At 38.9% G+C, this 26,307-nt stretch overlaps 1 protein-coding gene across 4 annotated transcripts in view; it reads right to left on the bottom strand.

Annotated features, from left to right (window-relative positions):
* HMGN3 (high mobility group nucleosomal binding domain 3) overlaps positions 1-15,994 on the bottom strand; it is a 36,544-nt gene extending 20,550 nt beyond the window's left edge. For 3 of the 4 annotated variants that reach the window (XM_009242019.3, XM_009242018.3, XM_009242017.3), the window contains exon 1: positions 13,731-15,994. In XM_009242019.3, the coding sequence (XP_009240294.1) occupies positions 13,731-13,745 (15 nt within the window). In that variant the 5' untranslated portion in view covers positions 13,746-15,994. 4 annotated transcript variants of the gene reach the window in all.
* Positions 15,995-26,307: the final 10,313 nt, after the last annotated feature.

The raw sequence follows: 26,307 nt of genomic DNA on the forward strand, positions 1-26,307 counted from the left end.
TGAGCCACCACGCCCTACCACTTACACAAATTTTAGAACATGCACAAATCAATATTATGGATGGATGGATGGATGTGTCATAAAGGTATAAAAACAAGAACTGGAAGAATACACAACAAATTTGTGATGATGGTTATCTTTGCGGGGGGTGACAAGGAAAAAGGAACCAAGGGGATGTTTCAAAGGAAACTGAACTTTAATAATTTATTTTCTAAAAAGGCCTGAAATGAACAATGATTTTTAAAAGATTCCAATTTGTGAATTCTCAGTGGTGGGTAAATAGGTATATTATATTATTTCCTGGATTTCTCTGTATTTATGTTTTTTCCAAATAAAAATATTATCCATACTGGGGGGAAGAAAAAGACTAAAAGCAAACCTACTCTATTAAAAACAGTACCATATCTATTCCCTAATACAAATTACATAACTAGGTTTACTCACAGCATCTTTTTCTATTTCTTCAATATCGTATCCATCTGGTTTATATTGCCTCCTCTTCTGTACAAGACATGTAATATAACTCTTCATTTGTACTGATAATGAAGGCACTGGACTCAGAACTCTTGAAGGAGTATGGGAGTCGAGATGGGCAGAGGGAGTGTGGATTCCTTCAACAGCTGACCAATTGTGCCATCCCCATTCTTTCTTTACACAAAGATGCCTGGGTCCTGCATGTGCAGAATACTCAAATGTACTGAAGGGATCAGAACTGTATTTTCCTTAAGCCTTTCCAGCAGTCTCTATCAGAAACCAAGGGAAGAAACTTGGAATTTTTATTCTATAGGCCATCCATGAAGAAGCAACAACGTTTGCTGACCTTCTTTCATGTAAACAATGGTTACCACAACATAAACAGGCACTGTGGGGTGATGAGCCCAATTTTCTCCCTCCAAACTCAGGAAGGTATCAGAAGAGTGTAAGAAAATCCTTACACCCTTTCAACAGCTGCTTAGGAATGGCTTTAGATGGCAGCAGTCTGTGGCTTTGTTGGTGTGGAGAAGGACACTGAGGGAGAGGCTGGAGGCGGAGAAGTTTAACGCTAGTGCGCTAGGAGTGATCTTCAGCCCATGGAAGACAAGAAAGAGGAGGGCTCAGGATTTTCAGCACAGTGTTGGACCTTTCTTATGTTAAAGTTCCAAAAAACGTTCATTGGTACATGTAGGACCAATTCATTGGTACATGTAGGCTCTTAGTTACTTACTTAGAGTTTTACTTCTAAGAGTTTAAGTGACAAAGGCTATTGTTTTACGACTTCAGCGAATTAGCTGAAGGCCTAGAGTAATTATGAAACTCAAATAACCATTTGCCGGCAGCCCCAGAATAAATCCAATCTCAACTCCTAGGTTATCCATGCTAACGAGGAAAAGCTGATGGTATATATAACAGTGCAAAGAGACCAACAATCATTTCTTTTAACCTAGGGAGTGTATTACATTGAGATAATCTTTTTCTAATTTGCTGGCCAATGTTTTAAAATTATTACTTTTATTGTTTTTTTTTTTCTGTTACAAACTCAAGGCTGGAGAAAAAAGGAGTCCAGTATTAAATTGGTTAACAAGAAAACCATTATGGCACCAAAAAATTCAAATAACACACCATGAGAAAGGTCTGAAATGTGCCTATACCTAACTCTGTCGCTCTTCAGCTAAAATGAACACATAACTACTTAACACAAGGTTAATTCTCTCCACAAATGAGGGCACTGTCCATGAAATTCTTATAAGGTTTCTTGAGTTAAAAGGTAGTCTCCTTAAATTCAAATACTTCTGTGACACATTAAACAGACACTGGAAGTTTTACTCAAAGCCCCCAAGCCATGTTTAACAATGGCTTGGTTGTTTTTCATTGATCCTGTAGGTGTATGTCTGGGATCCTCTATTACTACATTGCTTTTAAAGTAATCTTTAAATATCCAATACTTGGAATTGAGAGGTCCCTTCATGGGATTAATATTCAAACTTATGTTAAATTTATTTTCCATATCCTCCCCTACTTGGCTTATCAATTCCAACAGGTGACTTCTATAAACTCAGATTACATTGATTAAGGTCACTGCAGGCTACTATGTCTTTTGTAAATGGTATTTTATTGTTCAAGATAAAAGTAGTAATTAAGAACGCTTCTTTAGAAGACTTTGCATGAACTGAAATAAATAGCAACTCTCTCTTTTCTGAGGACCACTTTGTAGGGAAAATATTTATCTTGCAATCAGATATAAAAGATAACTAAAAATAAAGAAAATTGTGTGCCAGTATGTTCAGTGAAACTTTATTAGTGTAAATACACACAATTCAATAATGAGGGTTTATATTTAATATTAAGGAAATATAAGCCAGGCACAGTGGGTCACATCTGTAATCACAGCAGTCTGGGAGGCTGAGGCGGGCAGATCACTTGAGGCCGGGAGTTCGAGACCAGCCTGGCCAACATGGCAAAATCCGTCTCTACTAAAAATACACACAAGGCTAGGTACAGTGGCTCAGGCCTATAATCTTAGCACTTTGGGAGGCTGAGGCAGGCGGATCACGAGGTCGGGAGATGGAGATCATCCTGGCTAACATGGTGAAACCCCATCTCTACTAAATATACAAAAAATTAGCTGGGCCTGGTGGCATATGCCTGTAGTCCTAGCTACTCAGGACACTGAGGCAGGAGAATCATTTGAACCCGGGAGGCAGAGGTTGCAGTGAGCCGAGATCGTGCCATTGCACTCCAGCCTGGGTGACAGAGCGAGACTCTATCTCAACAAACAAACAAACATCCACAAAAAACAATTAGCTGGGCACGGTGGCACATGCCTGTAATCCCAGATACTTGGGAGGCTGAAGTGTGGGAATCGCTTGAGCCTGGGAGGTGGAGGCTGCACTGCACTCTAGCCTGTCTTGTCTCAAAAAAAGAAAGAAGTTTAAATATTTTAAACCTCTTTGGTCTGAGCTGTCCCTTTTACTAGAGTTACCTTTTTTTTTTAATGTGCTCTGGTTTTGTACAAACATGGCCATGCAGAAAGCACGTGGCTCAATCAGAAGCCTGAATTCCAGTCTGGCTCACACCTGACTTCTCTAGACTTGATTTCTTCACCAGTAAAACTAGTTGAGATGGACCTTAAGATCTCACTCACCTGACTAACTTAGCTACTTGTGTACTTATTTATCACACTATAGAAGTGCCACGTGTATGTACATCATGGGAATGCCAAGCACTGGGGTATCAGGAAAGCAAGGGAAAAGGGGCGCAGCAGAATAATAAATACGGGTATTGCAATTATGTGCAAGGCAATGATTGAAATGATTTAATCTTTACCGCAATCTTATGAGGTTGGTAAAACATGATTATATCCATTTTATAAACTAGGAATTGTGGCCAGAGAGGTTGAATAACTTGCCCAAGATTAGTCAGCTGGTAATCTTGCTGGTAAGTATTAACAGAAGAGCTGGAATTCATCTCTTCTAGGCTGGCTCAGAGTTCATATTCTTATCCACTACACCATTTAAAGTGGTTTGTGTTAAGTGTTCTTAATTTTAAAACTGGGTGCACATCTGGGATTCTAGAAGAGCAAAAGCCTTCCAGCTTGGGAAATGCTTTAACCTGTAGCCCTAGCCAAAGAACAAATGATATGTAAAGGAGTGTTTCCTATTCTCCATCATTCATGAGCCTCTTGAAATAACAACGAATAATAACCTATTAAAAATAGTTTATGTTGAGTTGAACAAAATTTTAGTATTATTCTGGGTTTTTAAAAAGTCATAAGCACAGATCTGGTTGTTTTTATCTCAGTATTGAAACCAAAAACATACACCAAATCATCTATAATTTTTTGTAGTATTTTACATGTTCAGTGTGCTTCCATATGGTTGTTGCATTTGATGCTTTCAATATTTCTGATATAAACAGGGGCACAGTCTTAATATTTCCATTGTACAGATGAAGAGTAGAGCTTCCAAGAGGTCAAGTGACCTTCCCGAGGTAAAAAGTGGCAGAATTCACACTAGACCAAAGTCTCTGTATTGTTATACCAGGGCTCTTAAAAGAGATGTTACCAGATGGTTACTTTATTATTTTCCTGTTTGCTCGGACATACATTAACTTCTGGCAAATGGTAAACACAGTTATGATGTTCCTTGTATTTTTGCAAAACTAATCAGCTGGCTGTAATGTGATCTACATATGGTTGCTTAAGGACAAATAAGATTAAAAATTGTAATTAAGGGGTAAAGTAAAACAATGAGAAGTAGTCAGAATGTAGTTTGTTAAAAACTGTATTAAATAAAATACATATGGAACTTCAGGAGCCTTTAAAGCTTCACATTTTGATAACTTCGTCTTTGGTATGTTTATCTCCCATATACATCATGCCTTACTTTTCATACTATGAATTTCTACAATGTAGAACTTAACTAATTCTGTCCAATATTATAAAGACATCCCACAGTTTCCACCTAAGAAAGAGACAAAGAGCGAGCAAAAAGTAAAAGAAATAAGAAAACCAATACCTCTCAGGGTAGATTTTGTATTTCATTGTATGGGGTCGAAATAATCAAAATATAATTTTAAAATATCACTTGTACATTTAAAAAATAACACCTGAAATAAAACATTAGTCAACTGGTAATCTATCACACCTAAATAAAAATCCATCCAGTCCTAGGTCCAGTGGATTTTCCTAGCTATTAAGCTTTTATTCTTCACGAGTTCCAAAAACAAAAGCATCTACTTATTTTTTAAACCCAGTCCCTAAGTAATGACAGCTTAGTATTTACATGTTCCTGTTCACAAGGGAGTATTCCCATTATTCTATATATAGCAAATTGATGAAGACAATGTATCATGGAAATAGCAAATCCAGCAGTTCACAGTGGAATCTGAGAAAATTATGAAGAGTCAGACTTTTAATACTCAAAACAATCAATATTTAGGTCAGGAAACTGCATATGTGTATCTTGTCTATAACCCTACAGTCCACTAGTTACTGAAATACCTAGAAGACTTCATGGTAATGCTCCTCTCTTACCAAGAACAGAACTGGACCCTGAGGCCAGCCTTAGGGCAGGATCACAAATAAAAATGACTTGTTGGGTAACTTTCTACAATTGGCATTTAGAAACCATGGCACCAGCCTATATTGTAATAAAGATATTTTTAAAAATGAACACTCATGTTTACATAACTCTTGATTCCTCCATGTTTCATTCATTAGGCACTGTAGTTAAAATAAAAATACATGTGGTTATTAGAAATAAACATACACAGAAAGTATTATGGTGTAATAGTTAACAGCAAAATTCCTGAGTAAAAGAGGGCTTGGTTAGAATGCTGGTTCTATCACTTCCTAGCTGTGTGACCCAGAGGAAATTTGTTAATCTCACTAAATCCCAACATTTTCCTTTGTGTTTGAGAAAGGCTGCAGGGCTCACAGGTTAAGATCACAGGCTCTGGAGCCAGACTTCAGGAGTGAAATCCCAACTCAGCCATTCCTTATCACAGGTGCTGTGGGGAAGTCTGTAAACCTCTTGGTGCTTCAATTTTCTCATATGTAAAATGAGAACGGGAAAAGGACACACCTTACTGGGTGGTTGGAAGAATTAACATTATTAATGCAAAGTGCTAAAAACAGTCTGACTCATAGAGACCTCTTTCTTAGCTGTGAGATGAAATTGCTTCATTAAACTGTTGTGAGAATAAAATGAAAAATGAAATTATAGTATATACTTCTCTTGCATTTATTTCTAATAATTTCGCATTTTTATTTAAACTAAGGTGCATCATGAATACAAAACACGTATCTCAGGTCTGGTGCACCCAGGCATTCAGGAAATAGCTCGATTTTGATATTAATTCAATTTTAATAGTAGTAAGTATATTTGTGTTAATTACTGACATACATTTCTCTTAAAATATTAAATTTTGGAGCCAATTTCGAAGTTTAAAACCATTTTTCTATCTTCCTAGTTCTGAATGTGCATATCATTTACTTTATGTGTGACTGAATACGTATTTGCCTTGGGCATATCTCAATAGCCCTGTTTCTGGATATGCCCACAGGGTAGAAGAATACTGGATTCAATAAATAGCTTGACCAAGAACCCCTACGTGATTTGACTGAATTCTTCTAAGAAGACAGTGAAATGTACAATAAGTAAGTAACCAGTGAAAAGGAATTCAACATTTTGATTTGGTTTGTTAACTTCGACAGTGATTTTTAAATTACTCAGGAGACTAACATCATATTTCAACACTCTAGGTACTGTGAAAGCAGACAGCTTAAATGGTGTTTATTTCAGTCACCATTTCCAAATTGTACTCTGCAGGAAAGTGGAATATATTTAACTCTGGTGTAAACAAAAGCAATGTTTTAGGAGAAAAAGATAGGAAAAGAGGATCACTTGGTACCTGATCTTCCAAGGGAATTTTAACGTTATATGAAGATATTTTTAAACATTTTTTTTTTCCATTAGAAAAATCAACCATATAAAAGTGCACAAGATTAAAGCTTCTGTTCTTTCAAAAACACTCCATTTGTTATTTGGTGATTCAACATGTATTTCTATAATTGCAGTGAATTTGACATCAGGGTGGGATCTGCTTGCTCCCTACTACTCACTGTGTGCACCATTTATCATCCCACAAAGTGGAGGCCTAGTGCTTGTTAGAAGCCTGTTATTTCACTGTGATTCTCTTAATAATTAAAAATCTCATAATCACAACAAACATCCATTGACTGTTTTACACATATCAGGCACTGGGCTAAGTTCTTTGCATTCACCATCTCAGTTAATTCTCATAATAACGCAACGAAATAGAGCATATCATTATTCCCATTTTATAGAAGAGGAAACTGAGTCTTAGAGAATTAGGAACTTAGCAGCTTAGGGAGAGGTTAAGGAACCTACCTTAGATCATATAGCTAATAAACAGCAAATGCCAGAACCATAGTGGAGTTTTTCCCACTGTATGAAACAATTAAACCTACTTAGTATGAAATGATTAAACTTATTACTCCCTTCCTTTGAAAACAATTTATTCATCCATTTGTTCTACAAATATTTACACTACCTGTGGTAGGTGCTATGGGGGATGAAAGGAAGATCAGAGCCATGAATGACTTCACGGTAAAATAAAATTAGGATTACAAAACAAAATTAATTCAAAAATAGGTAATCAATCAGATAACTTGTGCTGATTTAGAAACATGGCGCCAGACAACTTCTGAAACACAACAGGGTGGTTAAAAGCTATAACCCCCAACCCTTTTAACCGAACAACACTCTTTCGCAGTGTTTCTTCTTTGGACATTCAGCCTGGCGAAACCTTTGAATGCTCACTGCTCATAGCTTCTCTTGTGGCTCATTATCACTTTCTGGCATGAATTATAAATACTTGTTTATGTGTTCTACCTATCCCATCAGACAGAAAAATCCTTAAAAACAAGGGCATTTACTCATTCAGGTTGAAAAAAACAGTAATTTTTCATTTAATTTCCCAAGGCGATGGTATCTTGCATAAAGGTGATGCCCAGTGAATGTTTAACATGGAGCAAATGAATAATTAAATGTACAGCCCTACCATTTTGGAGCCTTTACTCAAATATAGATTCCATATCAATATTTAACTCAATCAAATGGAGCAAGCATTTATGGATGTCAGGCCCTTTCATATTCAGACTGGGAAACTCAATATTGCTAAGAAAGCAATTCTTTCCTAACTGATTTACAGATTCAATTCAATCTCTTTCAAAATAATGGCAGGCTTTTTTTTTGTAGAAATGTATAAGGTGATTCTAAAATTTACATGAAAACATAAAAGACTGAATAGCCAGAAACAATTTTGGGAAAAAATAACGAAAAGTGAAGGACTGACATTACCAGATTTAAAGTCTTGCTATAAAACCATAATAATCAAGATACCAAGATAGTGTAGTTTTTAAACTTTTTGTAGAGATGACGTCTCGCTATGTTGCCCAAGCTGGTCTCAAACTCCTGACCTCAAGTGATCCTCCTGCCTCAGCCTCTCAAACTGTGGGGATTACAGGTGTGAGCCACTGCTCACCTAGCCAAGATAGTGTAGCACTGGTATAAGAACAGACATACAGACGATAGAACATAACTGAGTGTCCAGAAATAAAGTTTTACATTTATGAAGAAGCTTCAACAAAGGTGCGTAGGCAATCCAGTGGAGAAAGGATGGTCTTTTCAACAAATGGTGCTGAGATAATTGGATTTCTACAAGTAAAAAAATGAATTTAAACCCTTACCTCATACCACACACAAAATTAATTCAAAATGGATAACATACCTAAATATAAGAGTTAAAAGTATAAAACCTCTACGAGAAAATATCCATAACCTTGAATTAGGCAAAGATTTACTAGATATAACACTAAATGGATTTCATCAAAATTAAAAACTTTTGTTCTTCAAAAGACACCATTAAGAAAAAAAAATATTTTTAAGTCACAAACTGGGAGAATATATCTACGAATCATATATCTGATAAGAGACTTGTATCTCAGACTTATAAAGAACTCTTTCAATAATAAGATAGCCCAATTAAAAATGGGCAAAATATCTGAGTAGACATTTCACATATGATACACATTATGCTAGTAAACACGTGAAAAGATGCTTATTATCAGTAGTTATTACAGAAATATAAATTAAAATTCATTAGAATCTCTATAAGCAAAAAATCAACAGTACCAAGTATGAACAAGTATGTTGAAACTAGAACTCATGCACTTTGGAAAACAGTTTGGAGGTTCCTTAAAATGTTAAACATAGACGGCCGGGCGCGGTGGCTCACATCTGTAATCCCAGCACTTTGGGAGGCCGAGATGGGCGGATCAAGAGGTCAGGAGATCGAGACCATCCTGGCTAACACGGTGAAACCCCGTGTATACTAAAAATACAAAAAAATTAGCCGGGCGTAGTGGCGGGCGTCTGTAGTCCCAGCTACTCGGGAGGCTGAGGCAGGAGAATGGTGTGAACACGGGAGGCGGAGCTTGCAGTGAGCTGAGATCGTGCCACTGCCCTCCAGCCTGGGCGACTGAGCCAGACTCCGCCTCCAAAATAAAAAAAATGATAAACATAGACTTTCATACCACCTGCCAGTTCTACTCTTAGAAATCTTCCCAAGAGAAATGAAAATATATGTCCATGCAATAACTTATTTACAAATATTCACAGCAGCATTATTGATAATAATCCAAACCTGGAACAATCCAAATGTCCATCAACTTGTGAAAGGATAAACAAAAACAAGTATATCCATACAATGGAACACTATTGGACAATAAAAAAGAATGATGTACTGATACATGCTACAACACAAACTGATCTCAAAAACATCATGCTGAGTGAAAAAATCAGTCACAAAAGACTACATATTGTATCATTTCTTTTAAATAAAATTTCCAGAAAAGGCAAATCTAGACACAGCAAAAGTAGATTAGTGCCTAGGGCTAGGCTGGGAGTGGGGATTGGCTATAAACTCCATGAGGGACCTTTGTGGAATGATGGAAATGCTACAAAACTGGATTATAATAATGGTTGCACAACTCTATACTTTACTAAAAATCACTGAATTGTATACTTCGAATGGATGAATGGACTTTATAGTAAGTAGATTATACTCAATAAATGTTTTAAAGGAAATTATACTCTCATAACTGAGAGTGCTGAGTGTCTATATCCCTCAGCACTAGCCAGTAGGTTTTTAATCTTTTTTTAAACCAGATTGGTTATTTTAAAAATTACATCTCATTATTCTTAATATTGTACATTTCTTTGATTTCTAGTAAAACCAAACATTTGTGTCTACTTGAGTCTTCATTATTTTCCTATAAAGATATACATCTTTTCCATAAGGAAATGTGAGATGCTATCTTTTTAAAATAGCAAACCTTTTTCAGTGATATGTGGTACAAATATTTTTTCCCAGTTTTTCATAAATTAAAAAATTTTGTTAACAGTTTTTTTCCATATTGAAATATTCATTTTCATGTAGCCAAATTTATCTGTGTTTTCATTTACAGTTTCTGTTTTTGGTGTTATGACAAGTAACATTCTTTTCAAAATTAACTATCACAAACCTTGATCATGGTTAGTTAAGCATCCCCTGTGCTAATAAGCCCAATGCTACTACTGCTACTGGGCCTTCCATTTTAAGGAAACAGATAAAAACCTAATTTTGAGTTTCAAAGCTAGAGGCAGATGGGCTTTCCTTCCTTAAACCTTTAAGTGTCAAGAGACATGACTGCTTACATGCCACATTCATGGAAAATTGCCTCATTAGAGAATTTCTGATGTGATACACTAGACATTTAAAATAGTTCTAGTGATAAGGAACTGGAAAATATTAATAAAAAGAAAGATGTAAAAATGTGTTTCCTGTTGCTAATCATGCCAGGACTGTGATTCTAGGCCTCGCTGGCTCATGTCTCTTTGTAGAACATCAAATCATCACATAACAACATGACCACTGCGGGCATTTGTGGATGTCTGGCCAGAACAGTCTAGAACTCAATCACTCATTGTCTCACCACTGAGTCCATGAATGTTATCATTTCCCCTGTAATTCCACTCACCCATCATCCATTATCTAATAAATACAGGAAACTCACTTTTATTTACATCTCACAAACTTAGAGAACTGAAGAACTCTTCACTAAGTGCTGTATTACTTCACAAAATACTATGGCATTTATAAAAAATCACTTGGCTTAATGTAGTTATGACTATCATACACAAAGATACACATAAAACTTACAAAGAAATGTCATCAGAACATTTTAATATTAATTCAGATGATATTACAGCCCTGAAGTTGCAAAACTGAGGCCTGGTCATGTTAAGATACATCAGGAAGACACATTTGAATACCTGGTAACAAAAAATGACTCTGACTTCTTTGTATATTTGAGTCCTACCCACACTTTTAAAACCAGCCTAAAGTTAACTTTCCTTATCTGTCCTACTGCTTGTGGGATCTATAACTACACATTCTGGAACATATACACAGTTTTAATGTTATTCAACTGTTTTGTGCTGCTAGTCTTATCACCTCATTGAATTAAACACAAGTTCCAAGAGGGCAAAAACTGTATGTCCCTACAGCATTACAACAGGGCTAGGATTACAGATGTTTTCATTGACTTTATCTGTACCACTTCTTGCTCTGCAGAACAACTGACTCAGATGTTCATTAAATAACGTTTCTTGATTTCTAGGAAAGGTTGATTCAGGGGGCTAAGAAGGCAAAAAAGTACTACGGGGACATTTTAAAAGCTTATTATATTGTAGAGCAGACAGTTCTTTAGTCAAGAAAAATATGGTGTAGTATGTAAATGCTTTGGCAGTTACCCCAGCTTTGAAGATCTTGAAGAGCTATGCATGGATTGTCTCCAGTTCTTTTTTGTATCTAAGCAGGCTTTACCTAATGACAGTGGTTCCTCACATAAGTTCCAGTGAACTTCAGGATTCCATGAGGCTGCTCTAAGACTTGACTGATAGATGGATGGCCATGATCGCCGTGTTTAATCTGAGGTTGTTCCTGCCCAGATACCAGCTGAGGTCGTTAGGCTTCAGGTATAAATGGAAAGCCTTCCTATTAATCAAGGAGAGGTTTTCCATCACCGGAGAACACTCTGATGTCCTCAGGAATGACACACAGGTGCTTGTACACAGTTTTGCCCCTAGTCTCAAGACCATTGGCTAGCTTATGCATGGGGGTTCCCTGCCTTCCAGAGAAATAAAACCGTAGCTGTAATTTTACTGTTTTTTTTGGGTTTTTTTTTCCTTCCCTCTGTCTCCTTGAGAGAGGTAGACAGGGGAAGTAAGAATAATGGTTTCAGCAACTCTGGCCCTTGAATAAACAGCAAGGAAGGGTTCCATCGTCAGGGTCCATTATACATAAAGTGTGCACACCTAACCTACTCTTTATGTAAACAATTGTTATAATTCCCAGGAAAAAAAGATGGCCTCCAGCTCACTTACTCTGTAACCCGTATCTTGATGATTAGTTCCTTTGTCTCTACTAGAATTTCCAATCCATCATTAACCCTCAGTCAAAATGCTGAAAATGGTGACATCACTTAATATCCTAATTCTAGTAAAACAGGGCTAGAAAATACCTTCATAAAATTAAGTTTAAATAATAAATCTCAAGTATTAGTGCTCTTAATACGCCATCTGTCTTCTTAAACTGGGAGTACCTTTGGATTTCCTTAATTCTTCTTGACCCACCCTTTCGTAAATGAGTACGAAATGAGTGAGAATAAGACTCTGGCATCTATAGCATCCGATTAAATCTTTACTAGTAGTTATTGGTTGGTGAGATGCAGGGCAATTTATGTCTTTAAGTCCCAGCTGAATGGGGGTAACACCGCTCAAGCTGTTTTCAGGATTAAATGAGATAATGCAAGTCAAATTCTGCACAGCGTGAGGGACACAGTATGTGCACAACAAACTCTTAAGACTTTTAAACACTTTCAATTATTATTATTTTTAAAAAGTGGGGTAGGAGACAAGTTTCCACCCAATTCTTAGTAATAACATATAAGGAGGGGAAAGCTTTTGAATTTTTAAAACTTCAATATTTTAAAATAATGCAGTCACTCTCACACACAAATTAGTCCATGGTCTTTGATAAAGCAGGATATTAGGTGTAATTTTGCTTCAAATTTAATACCCACACTCGTTGACACTGTTGGAAACACTGAGGCTGGCGGTGGGAGGGTGCAAAGCACTTGCTTAGAAACCAGCCATCACACACTGGTTTCTCAGGGAGGAGGAAAGCTTTACCTCCCCTCCCCGGGACAAGTCGAAGCCCCACCCCGAGGGAGATTTGTGTCCCTGAATGTGGTAGTCGGTGTCCGGGGCCTGCGCAGAAGGGGACAGTCCGCAAGGGGCGGAAGACAAGACAAAAATGACTCCAGTTCGCTACACGCGCAGAGGGGCGGATAGCGCGCGGACCCCGCCTTCCCCAACCGAGTGTGGGTTCCAGTCGCTGGGGAGGACCTGGTGGCCCCCTGACCTTGGACGAGCCATATTGGACGCCCCGGCGCCGTCCCGTCTTCCACGCTGCCAACTCCGCCGCTCCCGCCCCGAACTGCGGGTAGGTCCAGGCCGCCAGGCCCCGCCTCGCCGGCCCCAGCCCTGATTGACACTGGAGTTGGTACATACGGGTCTGCAGCGGAGGCGAGCAGGAGGGTGAGCGCTATTTTAAACATGGCTTTCTCTCTCCCTTAGCCTCGGAGCCACCGCAGCGCACCCAGCCCGCGGGTACAGCCGCATGGGAATAATCCCAACATTTGCCTGATTTATTTTCTTCCCTCTCCTTACGTTTGTACTTGTTTTTCTCCTCTCGCTGTTTTCCCTTCACACTAATTCGCAACCTAGCAGTTTGCAAAGAGGAAACTCCCTTTCGGAATGGAAAGCCGCTTTTGCTTCTTGTTGTTGGGGGGTGGAAAACATTCCAGCGAGAATGAGTTCAAAAAGAGGGGAAACCGCGTCACTGGAGAGAAAGTAACATTAAGAGATCGATGAGGACGGAGTGGGTGGGGGGAGAGCGAGAGAGGAACGTCTGCAACAGGCATCTAAAAACAAGCGTGGAGGAGCAAAGATTCCCAATCCCCGGGTTACTACCGCGCGCGTTCTGCGCGAGCCATTGCAATGCCAGGATTTACTGTAAGCACAATTTGAAGGCTTTTGAAATCTTTTTTTGGTAAGACTTACCTTTCTCTTCGGCATAATGACTATGTCGGTGAAGCAAAAAGTAAAGCAACGGGCTGGAACTGCTGGCGCCGCCGCTGGATGCTGCCTCTGCCGCTGCAGCTGCTCACGCGCAGGGCACGACGTAGCCCGGCCTCTTCGACCTGCACCTCCGCAGCTCCCTCCGGGGGCCCTCTGCTCGCCTCCCTGCTGCTCCAATGAGGAGCCCCGCCAGCCGGCCGCGAGGCCCCATTGGCTGAGGCAACGTTCTAAATTCCACGAGGGCACGCCCACCTCCGCGCGCGGTACGCGCTGTTGTAGTTTCCACTTCACCGAAAAAAATCTGCCTGGCGACTGAGCATGCCCAGTTCAACTAGTAGCCTCCAGGCCACACAATCCTGAAGTTTTATTGTTTCGCTGCTCTCTCTTTGAGATTGTAAGAATAAGAACAGTGTGTGCCTTCATAGGAAGGAAAAAGAGTAAGAATGAATACGTAAAGTTTATAATGTAAATATATACACAGCAGGTACTTTATACATTTCCTACCCATAAAGGCTTTTAATGAACGTTACATGATGGGAACCTGTAAAGCGTGGGAAGGTACTCTGTACTGGAAGAGTGTGGCAACTTCTAAAGGCCTCAGTTTCCCCCTCTAGATATATAGTGACAACAGTCCCTAAAATCAGTTAGCTCTAATTTTCTAAAATCTGTGATTATAAATCACTCACTAATTCGGCCAACTTCAAACTAGATGTGAAGACGAATAGGACATGTTTGTTATGGAAATTAGGAAAAGAAAGAACAAGGCAAAAACTGATTATTTTATATTTGAGACATATATTTGAATGACACCTGTCATGTTACACTTTATGCATAATGTTTCTCAAAGTTCTGCAAGGCATAAAATGAGAATTGCAAAAATATTTCTGAATTCATTTTATGAGACCAGATTTACTCTGATACCAAAACCAGTGAAAGACTTCAAAAGAAAAGAGTTACAGACCAATATCACTCATAAACATAGACACAAAAGTCGTGAACAAAATTTTAGTAAATGAAACTCAACAACATTTAAAGGGACAATACATCATGACCTGTGGGGCTTACCTTGGGAATGCAAAGCTGCTTTTTTAATATCTGAGAATCAATCAATGTAATTGGCAGAATTAATAGAATAAAGGGGGAAAAACAATCCTTTCAGCAGACGCAGGAAAAGCGCTAGTGAATGGGTAAGCAAATTGTGATGAGCACATGCAGTGGAATACTATTCAGCAATAAAAAACAATAAAAAATTTTCCTACATGGATGAATATCAAAAACAAAGTGCTGTATGAAAGAAGTCAAATACAAAAGACCACACTGAATGATTTCATTCATATGAAATTATAGAAAAAGCAAAATTGGGCAAAGTTAGTTTCAGAATCATCTTAGCAGGCAAAGCTCACATCATAGGAAAATGTGTTGAAGCCTTACATTACAAATATGGCCAAATCCACTTTGGTAACACAGAGGCTGCAAATATGTATTAAAAATATCATTTATTAAATATGTATTTAAAAAAGCAATGAAGTTTCATATTTCACTTTAGTAATTTTCAGAATACATTAATTGATCTGGCACACTCCAGAGGTGGTTGATTACTTTCTTTTTTGGAACATCTTTATAAACTCATGGATTTTTACATATTTGGTGTGCATCAGTGTATTGCTATCATTATTATTACCTTTTTAATGTCCTATTACCACATCTTTAGCCAATGCATGCCCTTTCAAATTAGTGCTTGTGTCCTTTTGACATGATCTTAATCATTTTTGATAGATTCCCTGTTCTTGGGCATTCAGTGAATGACAATAGTATACTGAAACGAATTAAGATAAAAACCAATTGCTTAGAGCTAGATAAAAATTTACAGGTTAATAATTTTATCATTAAAATAATATTTATAATGAAGATGTCTTGCAAGAGATTAATTTGCCAAATACTTGATACTTAAATAAAGAAAAAGTCAGTGAAAACATTTTTAGTAAGATATGTGTGAGAAGGATGCTGAGTAGCACTTGCAATCTGGACTGGATGGCTATTTTTCTTCATGGAGATGGAAAGGTGCCACAACAAAGGTAGTGCTAAGGTGAATATTTCTGCTCTGTGATGAAAAATAACTCACAAAATTGGCTTCTTGGTTAATTTTTTTTCAAAACCAAACACTCAGATCATCAACAGCAAACAAAATTGTGAATGTTTTTACTGCACACAATAAAAATGCTACAATGAAATTGAAGCTTGCTTGTTGGATGAAGAAAGCTGATTGTGAGGACCTTGAGTTCTTGGAATCTTTAGTTCATTTACAAGTTATGAAAATAACAGCTTTGGTTGAAAAACAACAGCATTGCTTATCTTTCCTTTGATGTAGATTGCACCTGACTGAGCACTACTCTAGGAAATGAAGTGTTCTCCCTTGTACGTTTAGTAGCCTTCAAGATCTGGGAAAGTCAGCGCAAACCTCTACTGGTGGCCCTGGAGGTAAGAGGAGTAGGCAAAGAGAATGATTTGGCAGGTAGCTAGAATTCTAGGTTAAGAGATAAAGACATCTGGGCAGAAATGAGTGTGTCACATACAAGACAGTGAGGAGGTCAAGCTGCTAAAAAGTACAGACTCATTTGTTTATCAATATATTCCACTGAGCATTTATAGTACTTTGGAGTATCAGCCTCTAAGACAGTAAAAGTAGGATGTATATACTATCTTAGCTAAAGTAGACCTGGATAAATTAACAGAGTTACTGACTGAGAAAGGAAGAAAAAAAAAATAGTGAACAAACTTGTTTTCCAATTCCAGCTCCTTTTCTCTTTTTTCCTCCTCAAAACTGTTGGAACTGTACACCTACTTCACATTTTTCAAACAGCAGGGCAAAACCATTTATAGTGTCATGACTATCATTAAGGAAAAGAAAGAGACAGAGACATTGACAGACACACACACACACACACACACACAGAGAGAGAGAGAGAGAGAGAGAGGGGAGAAGGGAAGGATAAGAAAAGCAAAGAAAGGGCCAAGCATAGAAAATAGCAGAGCATACGTGGTAAAGGTAAGTAATGTTTCATAAGATAATTGTTTCTATTTTCCATATGTACTCATATAAACACATACACAACACACATATGTATGTGTGTATGTTGCATTGTGACATGAAATATATTTTTAGTATGGTCTTGGTCAAAAAATTGATTGCCACTGCTAATGAATGTTGTGGATCTTTGACGTTCCAAAAAAAATGCTTAATATTAAAATTTTTTTTTTAGGGGTAGGATCTCATTCTGTTGCCCAGGCTGGCATGCAGTGGCACAATCAGCTCACTGCACCTCAGACTGCTGGGCTAAAGAGATCCTCTTACCTCAGCCTCCTGAGTAGTTATATAGGTGCAAGCCACCACACCAGGCTTGAGAGGAAGTTTTCAAAGGAAAGAATGACTTGCAGATCACCTCCCCCTTGAACTGTCCCTCTTTTCCTCTTTCAGACAGACACAGGCAGAGTCCCTTAGGCTTTTGCTGTAAGTAATGACAAATTACTGGAGAAGTCAGATCCAGAATGTACATATTGTTGCTTCTGATAGTTGTAACTGTACACCTACTTTGCATTTTTCAGACAGCAGGGCAAAACAAATGATAGTCATGACTATCATTAAGGCAAAGAAAGAGACAGAGACATTGACAGACAGACACACACACACACAGAGAGAGAGAGAGAGAGACAGACAGACAGACAGAGGGAGAAACGAAGAAAGGGGAAAAGTGAAAATGATAGTGTGTTGCTTCTGATAGTTTGTAATTCCAGATTAAGTTACTAATCTTCCATAAATAGGCCAAAAAAATACACAGTGAAGAATTCAGGTGTGTAACAAAACAACATCAAAAACAACAAATAAGAGGTGGCAAAAGAATATTTTGTTTGTATTTTCCAGTCAAGTCTCTACTTTGATTGGGTGCTAACTTTTGAAGAGACCAAGGTTAGTTTTTACAAAGCAACAATAAGAGTCCAAGAACTAACAGTCCTAAATCAAATGAGCTGCCTGATAATAGTGTAGATCCCCAGGTCCCAACCCCAAGGTATTGAATGGCTAGGCTTGGAAATCTGCATTTTCAAACAAGACTTTCATGTGTTGCTTATGCTTACACTGTAATCTGGGGACTAGAGTATTTAATAGACTAGGCCCTTGCTCTCAACAAATATTTGCTGAATGCCAGTACTTGGATTCTGATGACAGATATCTATAAAAGCCTGTGGAGTTCTCAACATGCTTCCAGAGCAGGAGCATAATTCTGTGGGTGAAACTCGCCCCACAGTCCTCACCTCGTGCTTTTGCTCCATCTCAGTTTTCCTGGGCACAACGTGTTTATTTCACATCCTTTCTCTTCTCTAGTTGCAAGGAACCTGAAAGTGATTAAAAACTGCACACATCCAGATACCTAGAAAAGTGTCTTCTTCTTCCCAGGCAGCCCTCTGGGCAGCTCCTTGGGCCCCTGGGAGATGAAAATCCCTGACCCCAAATCCTCAAAGGCAACTTACCTCGGCCAAAGCCCCATAAGCCACACCCTTTCAAGGCTAAATGTCAATGATTGCATAAGCATACTTCACAACTGCATTAACAGCAAGAGGAACCAGGGCATTCTGTGACCTTCCAAGGAACCCACTCTTTGTTTTCCCAACCTTCAATCAAATTTAATATTTGTGCAGGTTCTTTACCCCAGGTATGTTTTACACAGTTTTCCCACCCCCGGTACTTTTCAGGTTCAATCTCTGTGATATTTACCTCTCCTTCTTGCTCCTGCTGCTTAAACTCACAGGAGTGTGATTAATTTGCTCTTTGTAGCACCCAAATGACTATTTGGGAATGAATTAGATATGCTCAGTAGCTAGAACCAGGGATTGGGCTACAGTGGTTTAGCCATTCCTTTTTGTCAGATTGTTAGCATGGCTGGTGCCAAGAGCCATCCAGGCTCAAGGAGGTGAGAAAGTTAAGGGAAGGAAATCCCCAAAGTTCATGGTGAGGACACAGCAAAATAAGGACTCCATCCCATCCCCTTAGGTAAAAAGCCACAAGCTGCATGGTGCCAAAGACCAATTAGTGGTTGTTGCAGAGCTCTCCGACTGAATTGCACATTCTTGTAAACCACTGTCAGTGCCAATACACTCTCAAATGGGACCACACCCTTTTCTTTAAGCTAGTGATTTTGACTACCTATTTTTGGTGTCTTCTGCATTTCCTTCAAATCTCAGAATCCCTGGGAGCTTGTAAGGAACATCCAGTAACCCCATCCCTGTTGCTTCTCCCAGTGGTCCTTCCTTTCAGAGATCATACCATTTTCCTTTTCTCAATGAAAGCAAGAAAATGCTGGTTTGGGGAAATGAGAGTCGAATGAATCATTCCGAAAAATACCATAAAGCAACTGGAGATGATTTTCAGGTTAGCCTGGTTAATAACTCCTGTAATTCTCAAGCACCAAGAAAGAGTTAGCCAATAAAATGAGTTTGGCCAGGTCAGAATGAATTCTAGCCACCAGGTCAGAATGAATTCTAGCCACAAGGCAATAAATTTTTGCCCAGCAGTGGAAAACTAGCCTGCAAATGTGCCATAATCTTCAAGGCTGCTTATCTGCATAGGGTTTTTGTTGTTTTTAAAACACAGAATTGTGCTACTCCCACAAAAAAATCTCTCATCCTTTTCTACCTTCTCATTCCCACTCCCGCTTCTGCTGTCTGGAATCTTAAGCAAATGGGTTGTTTTTTTCTTTTTTTTTTTCCTCCTAAATAATCCAATTTACCTCTTAACATGTCAAAAAAAAATAAGTTTTAACCATTTTAAAAATAAATGTTTATCAAAAAGTTTGGAATTTGCAGTCATAGCCATGAATTCAAATCTCAAGCTATTGAGCTACCATCACATTACTTAACCTCTTTGAACCCTGGTTTCCTTATTGTAAAATGAGAAAAAGAATGTCTATTCAAGGCAGATACCACTAGTTACCTGCCCAATATTCACACTAGCTTTCTTCCTACTAACAGAATTCTGATTTTGGCAATAGGCCTGGTCAAAACAAAACAAAACGTAACAAAGCAATCTTTAGTTCCTCCAGCTCCCTGGCAGATAGAGGTTGCTATGTGATACCTCTGGGGCTAATGAAATATATGCAGAAGTCACAAGGTGATTGTGTAAGCAACACCAAATAACAGGGCAAACCTAGCCCGGTAGCTAGCTGCCTTGTGCCTTTGTTCTTCCTCTCCTTCCATCCTGGAAGTTGCTAACAGTGTCTGAAAGTAGAACAGTCATCTGTGTCCAAAGAGAGAAGGGCCACAGTTCAGGATGAAAGAGCAGAAAGGCAGGACTTGAGGTCTCTGCAGTGGCCCCAGACTGTCCAGGTTTAGTCTATCTTTAATGTTTGGAAAATAAACACCGTGTTTGATCAGGGCACTTTAGGTGGATGTCTGTGATGTGCAGCTGAATACTATCCTTAACTGATACACTGCTTCATGGAATTGGTGTGAAAATTGAAGACGATAAACCACCAAACTATGGGAATGTGCATATCCCTGAAGGATGATGCTTAACATAGTTCATTTGAAGCAAGTGTATTATACTCCCCCTAAAATGATAAAAGAAAACACAGAAAATAATTTTAACTTTTCCTGAATCCCTAAGGTCCTGATTATGAACAGTTAGCATAAACCTCTTAAAATTACTTTGAAGTAGGCAGGGATAAACATGATTAAAAGAAGTATTTTATTGTTGCTATAGAACGGGGTGCTCCATAATATGGCCTATTGCTATGTTTTACCAATGCAAATGCTGGATTGTTGCTCAACTCCATCTCAGTTTTAGTGTGACTCCCTACACTCTAGATGCTGGAGTCTGCACTACAGCTGGGGTTCTGGATGTAATTTGCATTTGCCTAATTAGATGCACTAGCATGAGGTATAGACAGTGGAGGTTAGGAAGAGGCCACACTTTTGCTACATCTGCTGTGTGTGCTGCTTCTTGTTTTCCTAAAACAACATCAGCAAAGATCCCAGGCACCAGCATTGTGGATTCGGAGAGGCACGTCTCCCTGCATTCACTCTGTAGGCATAGACTGTAGCAGGTGAGTTGTGGTCTGAAACTGGCAGAGACAGGTCTGAAACTTTATGATTGAGAAAGTATTTTTATTCTTATAGAGTCCTGATACTAGTGGATTCCTGCTTGCAAAAGAGACACAGCTCCTTTGACGACCTTGTTCTGAGTGTGACTTTGGGAGACTTTTCTGAAAGTTCAACCTACAGTCTATCTCTTTAGTCTTCTGAGCTATCCCATAGGCTATTGAATCTTTGAAACCTTTCTCCTTAAATTAGGTAGAGTGGGTTCTGTTCTCTATGACTGAATCCAGAACTACGGAGCTTCCTTTAGTGTTGCTTACCAAATATTTCCAGCTTTCAGAGACATACTTGGCTGGGCTCAATGGCTCATGCTTGTAATCCCAGCATTTTGGGAGGCCAAGGCGGGTGGATTGCTTGATCCCGGGAATTCAAGACCAACCTGGGCAACATGGTGAAACCCTATCTCTACCAAAAATAAAAAACCCACAAATATTAGCCTGGCATGGTGGCATGTGCCTATAGTCCCAGCTACTCAAGAGGCTGAGGTGGGAGAATTGCTTGAGCCAGAGAGGTTGTGGAGGTTGCAGTGAGATGAGATTATGCCATTGCACTCCAGCTTGGGTGACAGAGCCTGACCCTGTCTCAAAAAACAAAACAAAACAAAACAAAAAACAAAGAACAACAACAACAAAAACAAAAAAGAGACACGCTCTCACTGGAGCTGATTATGGAAACAGATATTGATACGGAGATTGCCCATGTGTTTCTTTCAGTGATCACAGTGAACAGAACCCTTTGAAGATCCCCTCCTCCAATGGACATAGAGCTGTCAAAGCTAAAAATGAACCTTTTATTTAAGCTGCTGAGATTTGAGGGAAATTTGTTTCCACAGGATGATCTATCTTATCCTGAAATGATATGGAACTTAGATCCTAAGAGAAAAGTGCTGCTTTGATAATAAAACAACCCTAAAATAAGTGGCATTGGCCTAACAGCTGGTCAGAGGGAATCAAGCAAACTATTACTGAAGCCTGGAAGAATGGAAATTATTTTTCTAGTGGGGAAAAGTTTGGTAAGACTATTGCCTACAGTAATTTGAAGGCAAAAGGCATATCTAACTTTGGGGAAGAGGTTGAAAACAGATTATCATTATTGTTTATTGCCTATTATTAATTGTATTTAATAAGACATTATAAGAAAAACATATGTTCAGAGAAGACTTGGTCAGTTTGTAAGGACAGATGAAAGAGATTTAGAGAGTATACAAAGTCAAGAACTTATAAGGTTGGAAAAGGCAACTGCTTCTCAGTCTAAAAAGTGAAAGGTAAAACCTATCCTTTGAGCAATAAAAGCACATTAAAACTCAGCTTTGTGGCAAGGATCAGATCACTGATCATGAATTAGGGTATGGTGCCCAGTAATTCCTTCAATTAGACCAAATGGCCCAGAATGACTTAAATTGGCTCATGGGAAAAGGCATAGCTGTCACTTTTAGGCTCAAGGAACCTATAATTAGGGGAGAGGGGACAGAGGGAGAAAAGGGAGAGGGAGGGAAAACAGAACTGCTGGGGCAAGAAAACACAGAAATATGCCAAAGAAATATGTCTAGAAAGAAACATGGGAGTAAGTCAGAAGACAACCAAGTTTAATTTTGTAAGACAGTTTTACTGCTAAACAAAGGCTCTAACCTGGATTAAATGTGATTGTTGCAATTTGAGACTTAACATGGCTCTTGGACTCTCCACCATTTATAGGCAGGAAGCAGGGTGCCTATTCAGAGAAGGCTGAAAGAGGACTTTCCCAAAGGGAGAATCCAAGAATCACAGTGATCAGTGGACAGGGGAGCTCCTTTCAGGAAATCCAGCCTATTCAAGGAACATTTCCAATCCTCTGGGTAGGAGGTTTAAAACATCTGCCCAGTCTAATATTGAAAGGCCAATGACTGCTAATGACAGGCCAATGACTGCCATATGTTTCCCATTATTCTGCTTTTTAATGTGAGTATTTGTTGAAGGTATCTTGACTCTGTTCTACCACTGGATAATGTGTGAGTGGGAGGTGGGAGGGCCAGGTCTCTGGATCAAAAGGAGATATACACAGACCTATTTTACAGGCTCCTTCACATTATCCCCTGATGTAAATACTACCAGGCATCATCCAGGGATCCTGGGTTTTGAAGTTGATGCCATCACTGAGACTTTTGAGTTTTCTTCCCTCAGAGGAAAGTGAATGAATGCATTTTGTATATGGGAAGAAAGAGGAAGGAAATATTTCATGCCCTGAAGTGAAGACTGCAATTATCATTAGTACTATTCACCAAATATTTCTGCTTTACTCCCTCATGACAGGATTGCACTTCTCCTCCCCATCTTTTAAAGGTAGGCATAACTATGTAACTTGCTTTGGCTAATTAAATGTGAACAGAAGTGATGTGTGTCTTTTCTGAGTATCATTTTATTTTATTGCAGCAAAAAAACACATAACATAAAATTGACCATCTTAGCCATTTTTAGTATATAGTTCAGTAGTGTTAAGTAAATTCCCATTGTTGTGAGGCCAATCTCCAAAACGTTTTCATCTTGCAAAACTTAAAACTCTATACCCATCAAACAACTTCCCTTTTCCACTTCCTCCAGCCCCTGGTAACCACCATTCTACTTTCTGTGTCTATGCATTTTACTACTCTATGTCTCTCACATAAGTTAAATCATGCAGTATTTGTCTTTTTATTGACTAACTTCTTTCACTTAGCATAACGTCCTTAAAGTCCATTCATGTGATAGTATGTGACAGAATTTCCTCTGTTTATTGAGGCTGGGTAATATTCCATTGTATGAATATACCGTATTTTATTTATCTGTTCATCCATCAGTGGACATTTTGATTGCTTCTACCTCTTGGCTATTGTGAATAGTGTTGCTATGCTGAGCACCATCATTAAGAGCCAGTGCATGATTCACCATACTGCCCCCTTTTTTTTGCTGCCCTGAGCAAGGAAGCACATGCAAAGATGGGCTTCTCTCCACCTGGGCTTTTGAATTATTAAAATGAGCAGAGCTCCCAACTGACCCAAGATGGACATGTAGAGTGAATGAGAAATAAGCCTTTGCTGTTTTGAAGCCACAGAGATTTGGGGATCCTTTTTCTTTTCCTAGTGAAAACTGATAAGGTTTAAAATTAAAACTTGACTCTTCCAAAGTTTGCAGAGAACTTTGATGACAGACTCCCATAATGGAGAAGGCTGATGTGTTTGAGCCCTATAGTTCTCTTGTGTCCTGCAGTTACACCTTCTTATTGAGTTTGTGGGAGTGGGAGGGTAGGGAAGATGGCCATACCCATAGCTTCTCCTTCTTTAACTGGCCAAAGTCTGGAGAAATCTCACATCCTGTTTTCTCGTTCCTCATCCATTTATCTCATTTTCTGTACACTGGATTGGCAACTTTATTGCACGCTGTATTTGACAGGATTAGCTTTGGCTGTGAGTATGAAAACTCCCAAGTAATAGTGGGTAGGAAAATAGAGTTAATATTTTCCCTCACATTAAAAACGCAGGGTTGATACAGTGGTTCCACAACTAACTGAGACACACTTTTCTGTCTCATTACTCTTTCACCTTCATTACGCACCTTCTATATCTTGGCTGAAGATGTCTAATCCACCTTCATTCCTCATATGTTCATTTTGGCCAGCAGGAAGGATAAATGATAAATGCCCTCCCTCTTTAAGGCAACTTTCAGAAGCTGCACATATCACTTCCATTTACATCCCATCGTAGAATTTAGTCACATCAAAGGAAGTGGAGAAACATGGTCTTTATTCTGGGCAATGATATTCCCAGTTTTTAGTAAATGACATGGGTATTTATAGTGATATTCCCAGTTTTTAGTAAATACTTGTGACAAAGAAGAACATTAATATTGAAGTGTAATTAGCTATGGTAGGTAGAATAATTTTCCCCCAAAGATGTCTACATCCTAATACTAGAATGTTTCTGTAAATATATTACCTTTCATAGGAAAAAGGATTTTGCATATGTGATTAAGGCAAGGACCTTTAGACAGGCAGATTATCCAGGATTATCCCGGTAGGCCCAATCTAATCACATAGATTCTTAAAAGCAGATAATTTTTCCAAGCTATGGTAAGAAGGGAGCTAAGATGAGGGTCAGAGATTCCATGTGAAAAGGACTCAACCCACCATTGCTGGCTTTGAAGATGAAGAAAGGGAACCATTAGCCATGGAATGTAGTTGCCCTTTAGAAACTGGAAAATGCAAGGATATAGATTTTCTCCTAGGATCTCCAGAAAGTAACTCAGCCAAGCTAGCACCTAATCTTAGCCCAGTGAGGTCCATGTCAAACTTCTAGTCTATAAAACTGAAAGATAATAAATTTTTGTTGTTTAAGCCAGAAGTCCCCAATCCTCGGGCCATGGGTCCATGGCCTGTTATCTGTTCATTCATCTGTTATCTGTTAGGAACTGGGCTGCACAGCAGGAGCTGAGTGGCAGGTAAGCATTACTGCCTGAGCTCCACCTTCTGTCAGATGAGTGATGACATTAGATTCTCATAGGAGCATAAGCCCTATTGTGAACTGCATATGTGAGGGATCTAGGTTGCATGCTCCTTATGAGAATCTAATGCCTGATGATCTGAGGTGGAACAGTTTCATCTTGAAACCATCTCTCATCCCACCCTTGAGTCCGTGAAAAAATTGTCTTCCACAAAACCAATCCTTGATGCCTAAACAGTTGGGGACCACTGGTTTAAGTCACTAAGTTTATGGCAACTTGTTATGACAGCAATCAAAAAATAATACATTAGCAGCTTCAGCCACAATGCCCTCCACTTTGGCCACCCAAATATTCACACTGTTTTTTTGACACATAGAACATACTCACCTTCTGTCCAAAGGAGAAACCCATCCACATCTTCCAGTTACAGTGTTCAGCTCAAAGTCTAACACACCTCCAGGAAATATTTAGTCCTTTCCATCAGGTCTGGATGGAGCTAAGTTATCTGCTCACCAAATACCTAATATATTGCAATGAAGTAGAAAGATTCATTCTCTTTTCGGTAACTTTTTTTTAAGATAGAGACAGGGTCTTGCTATGTTGTCCAGGCTGTTCTTGAACTTCCAGGCTCAAGTGATCCTTCCACTTGGGTCTCCCAAAATGTTGGAATTAGAGGCATGAGCCACTGTGCCCAGCCAAAAACTCATTCTCTAGCACAAAGTTCCTTGATTTGCTCATTTAGCAGCCTTGATGACAGGTTTTCCTCTCTGGGATGATTAGCTATGGAAAACCACTACTTATCAGAATATGCAGCTTCAGAAAGATACATACTCTGCCTAGTTTCAGACCTCTACAAACTGTGCCCCACAAAGGGTGACTATACATGGACGTTAGAAACTAGAGCTTCTCCCTAGATCTTTGATCTCATCTAGCATTCTGGCTAACATCTGTTTCTGGACCAA

This window comes from Pongo abelii, chromosome 5 (assembly GCF_028885655.2).
Source record: "Pongo abelii isolate AG06213 chromosome 5, NHGRI_mPonAbe1-v2.0_pri, whole genome shotgun sequence".
Taxonomy (NCBI): domain Eukaryota; kingdom Metazoa; phylum Chordata; class Mammalia; order Primates; family Hominidae; genus Pongo; species Pongo abelii.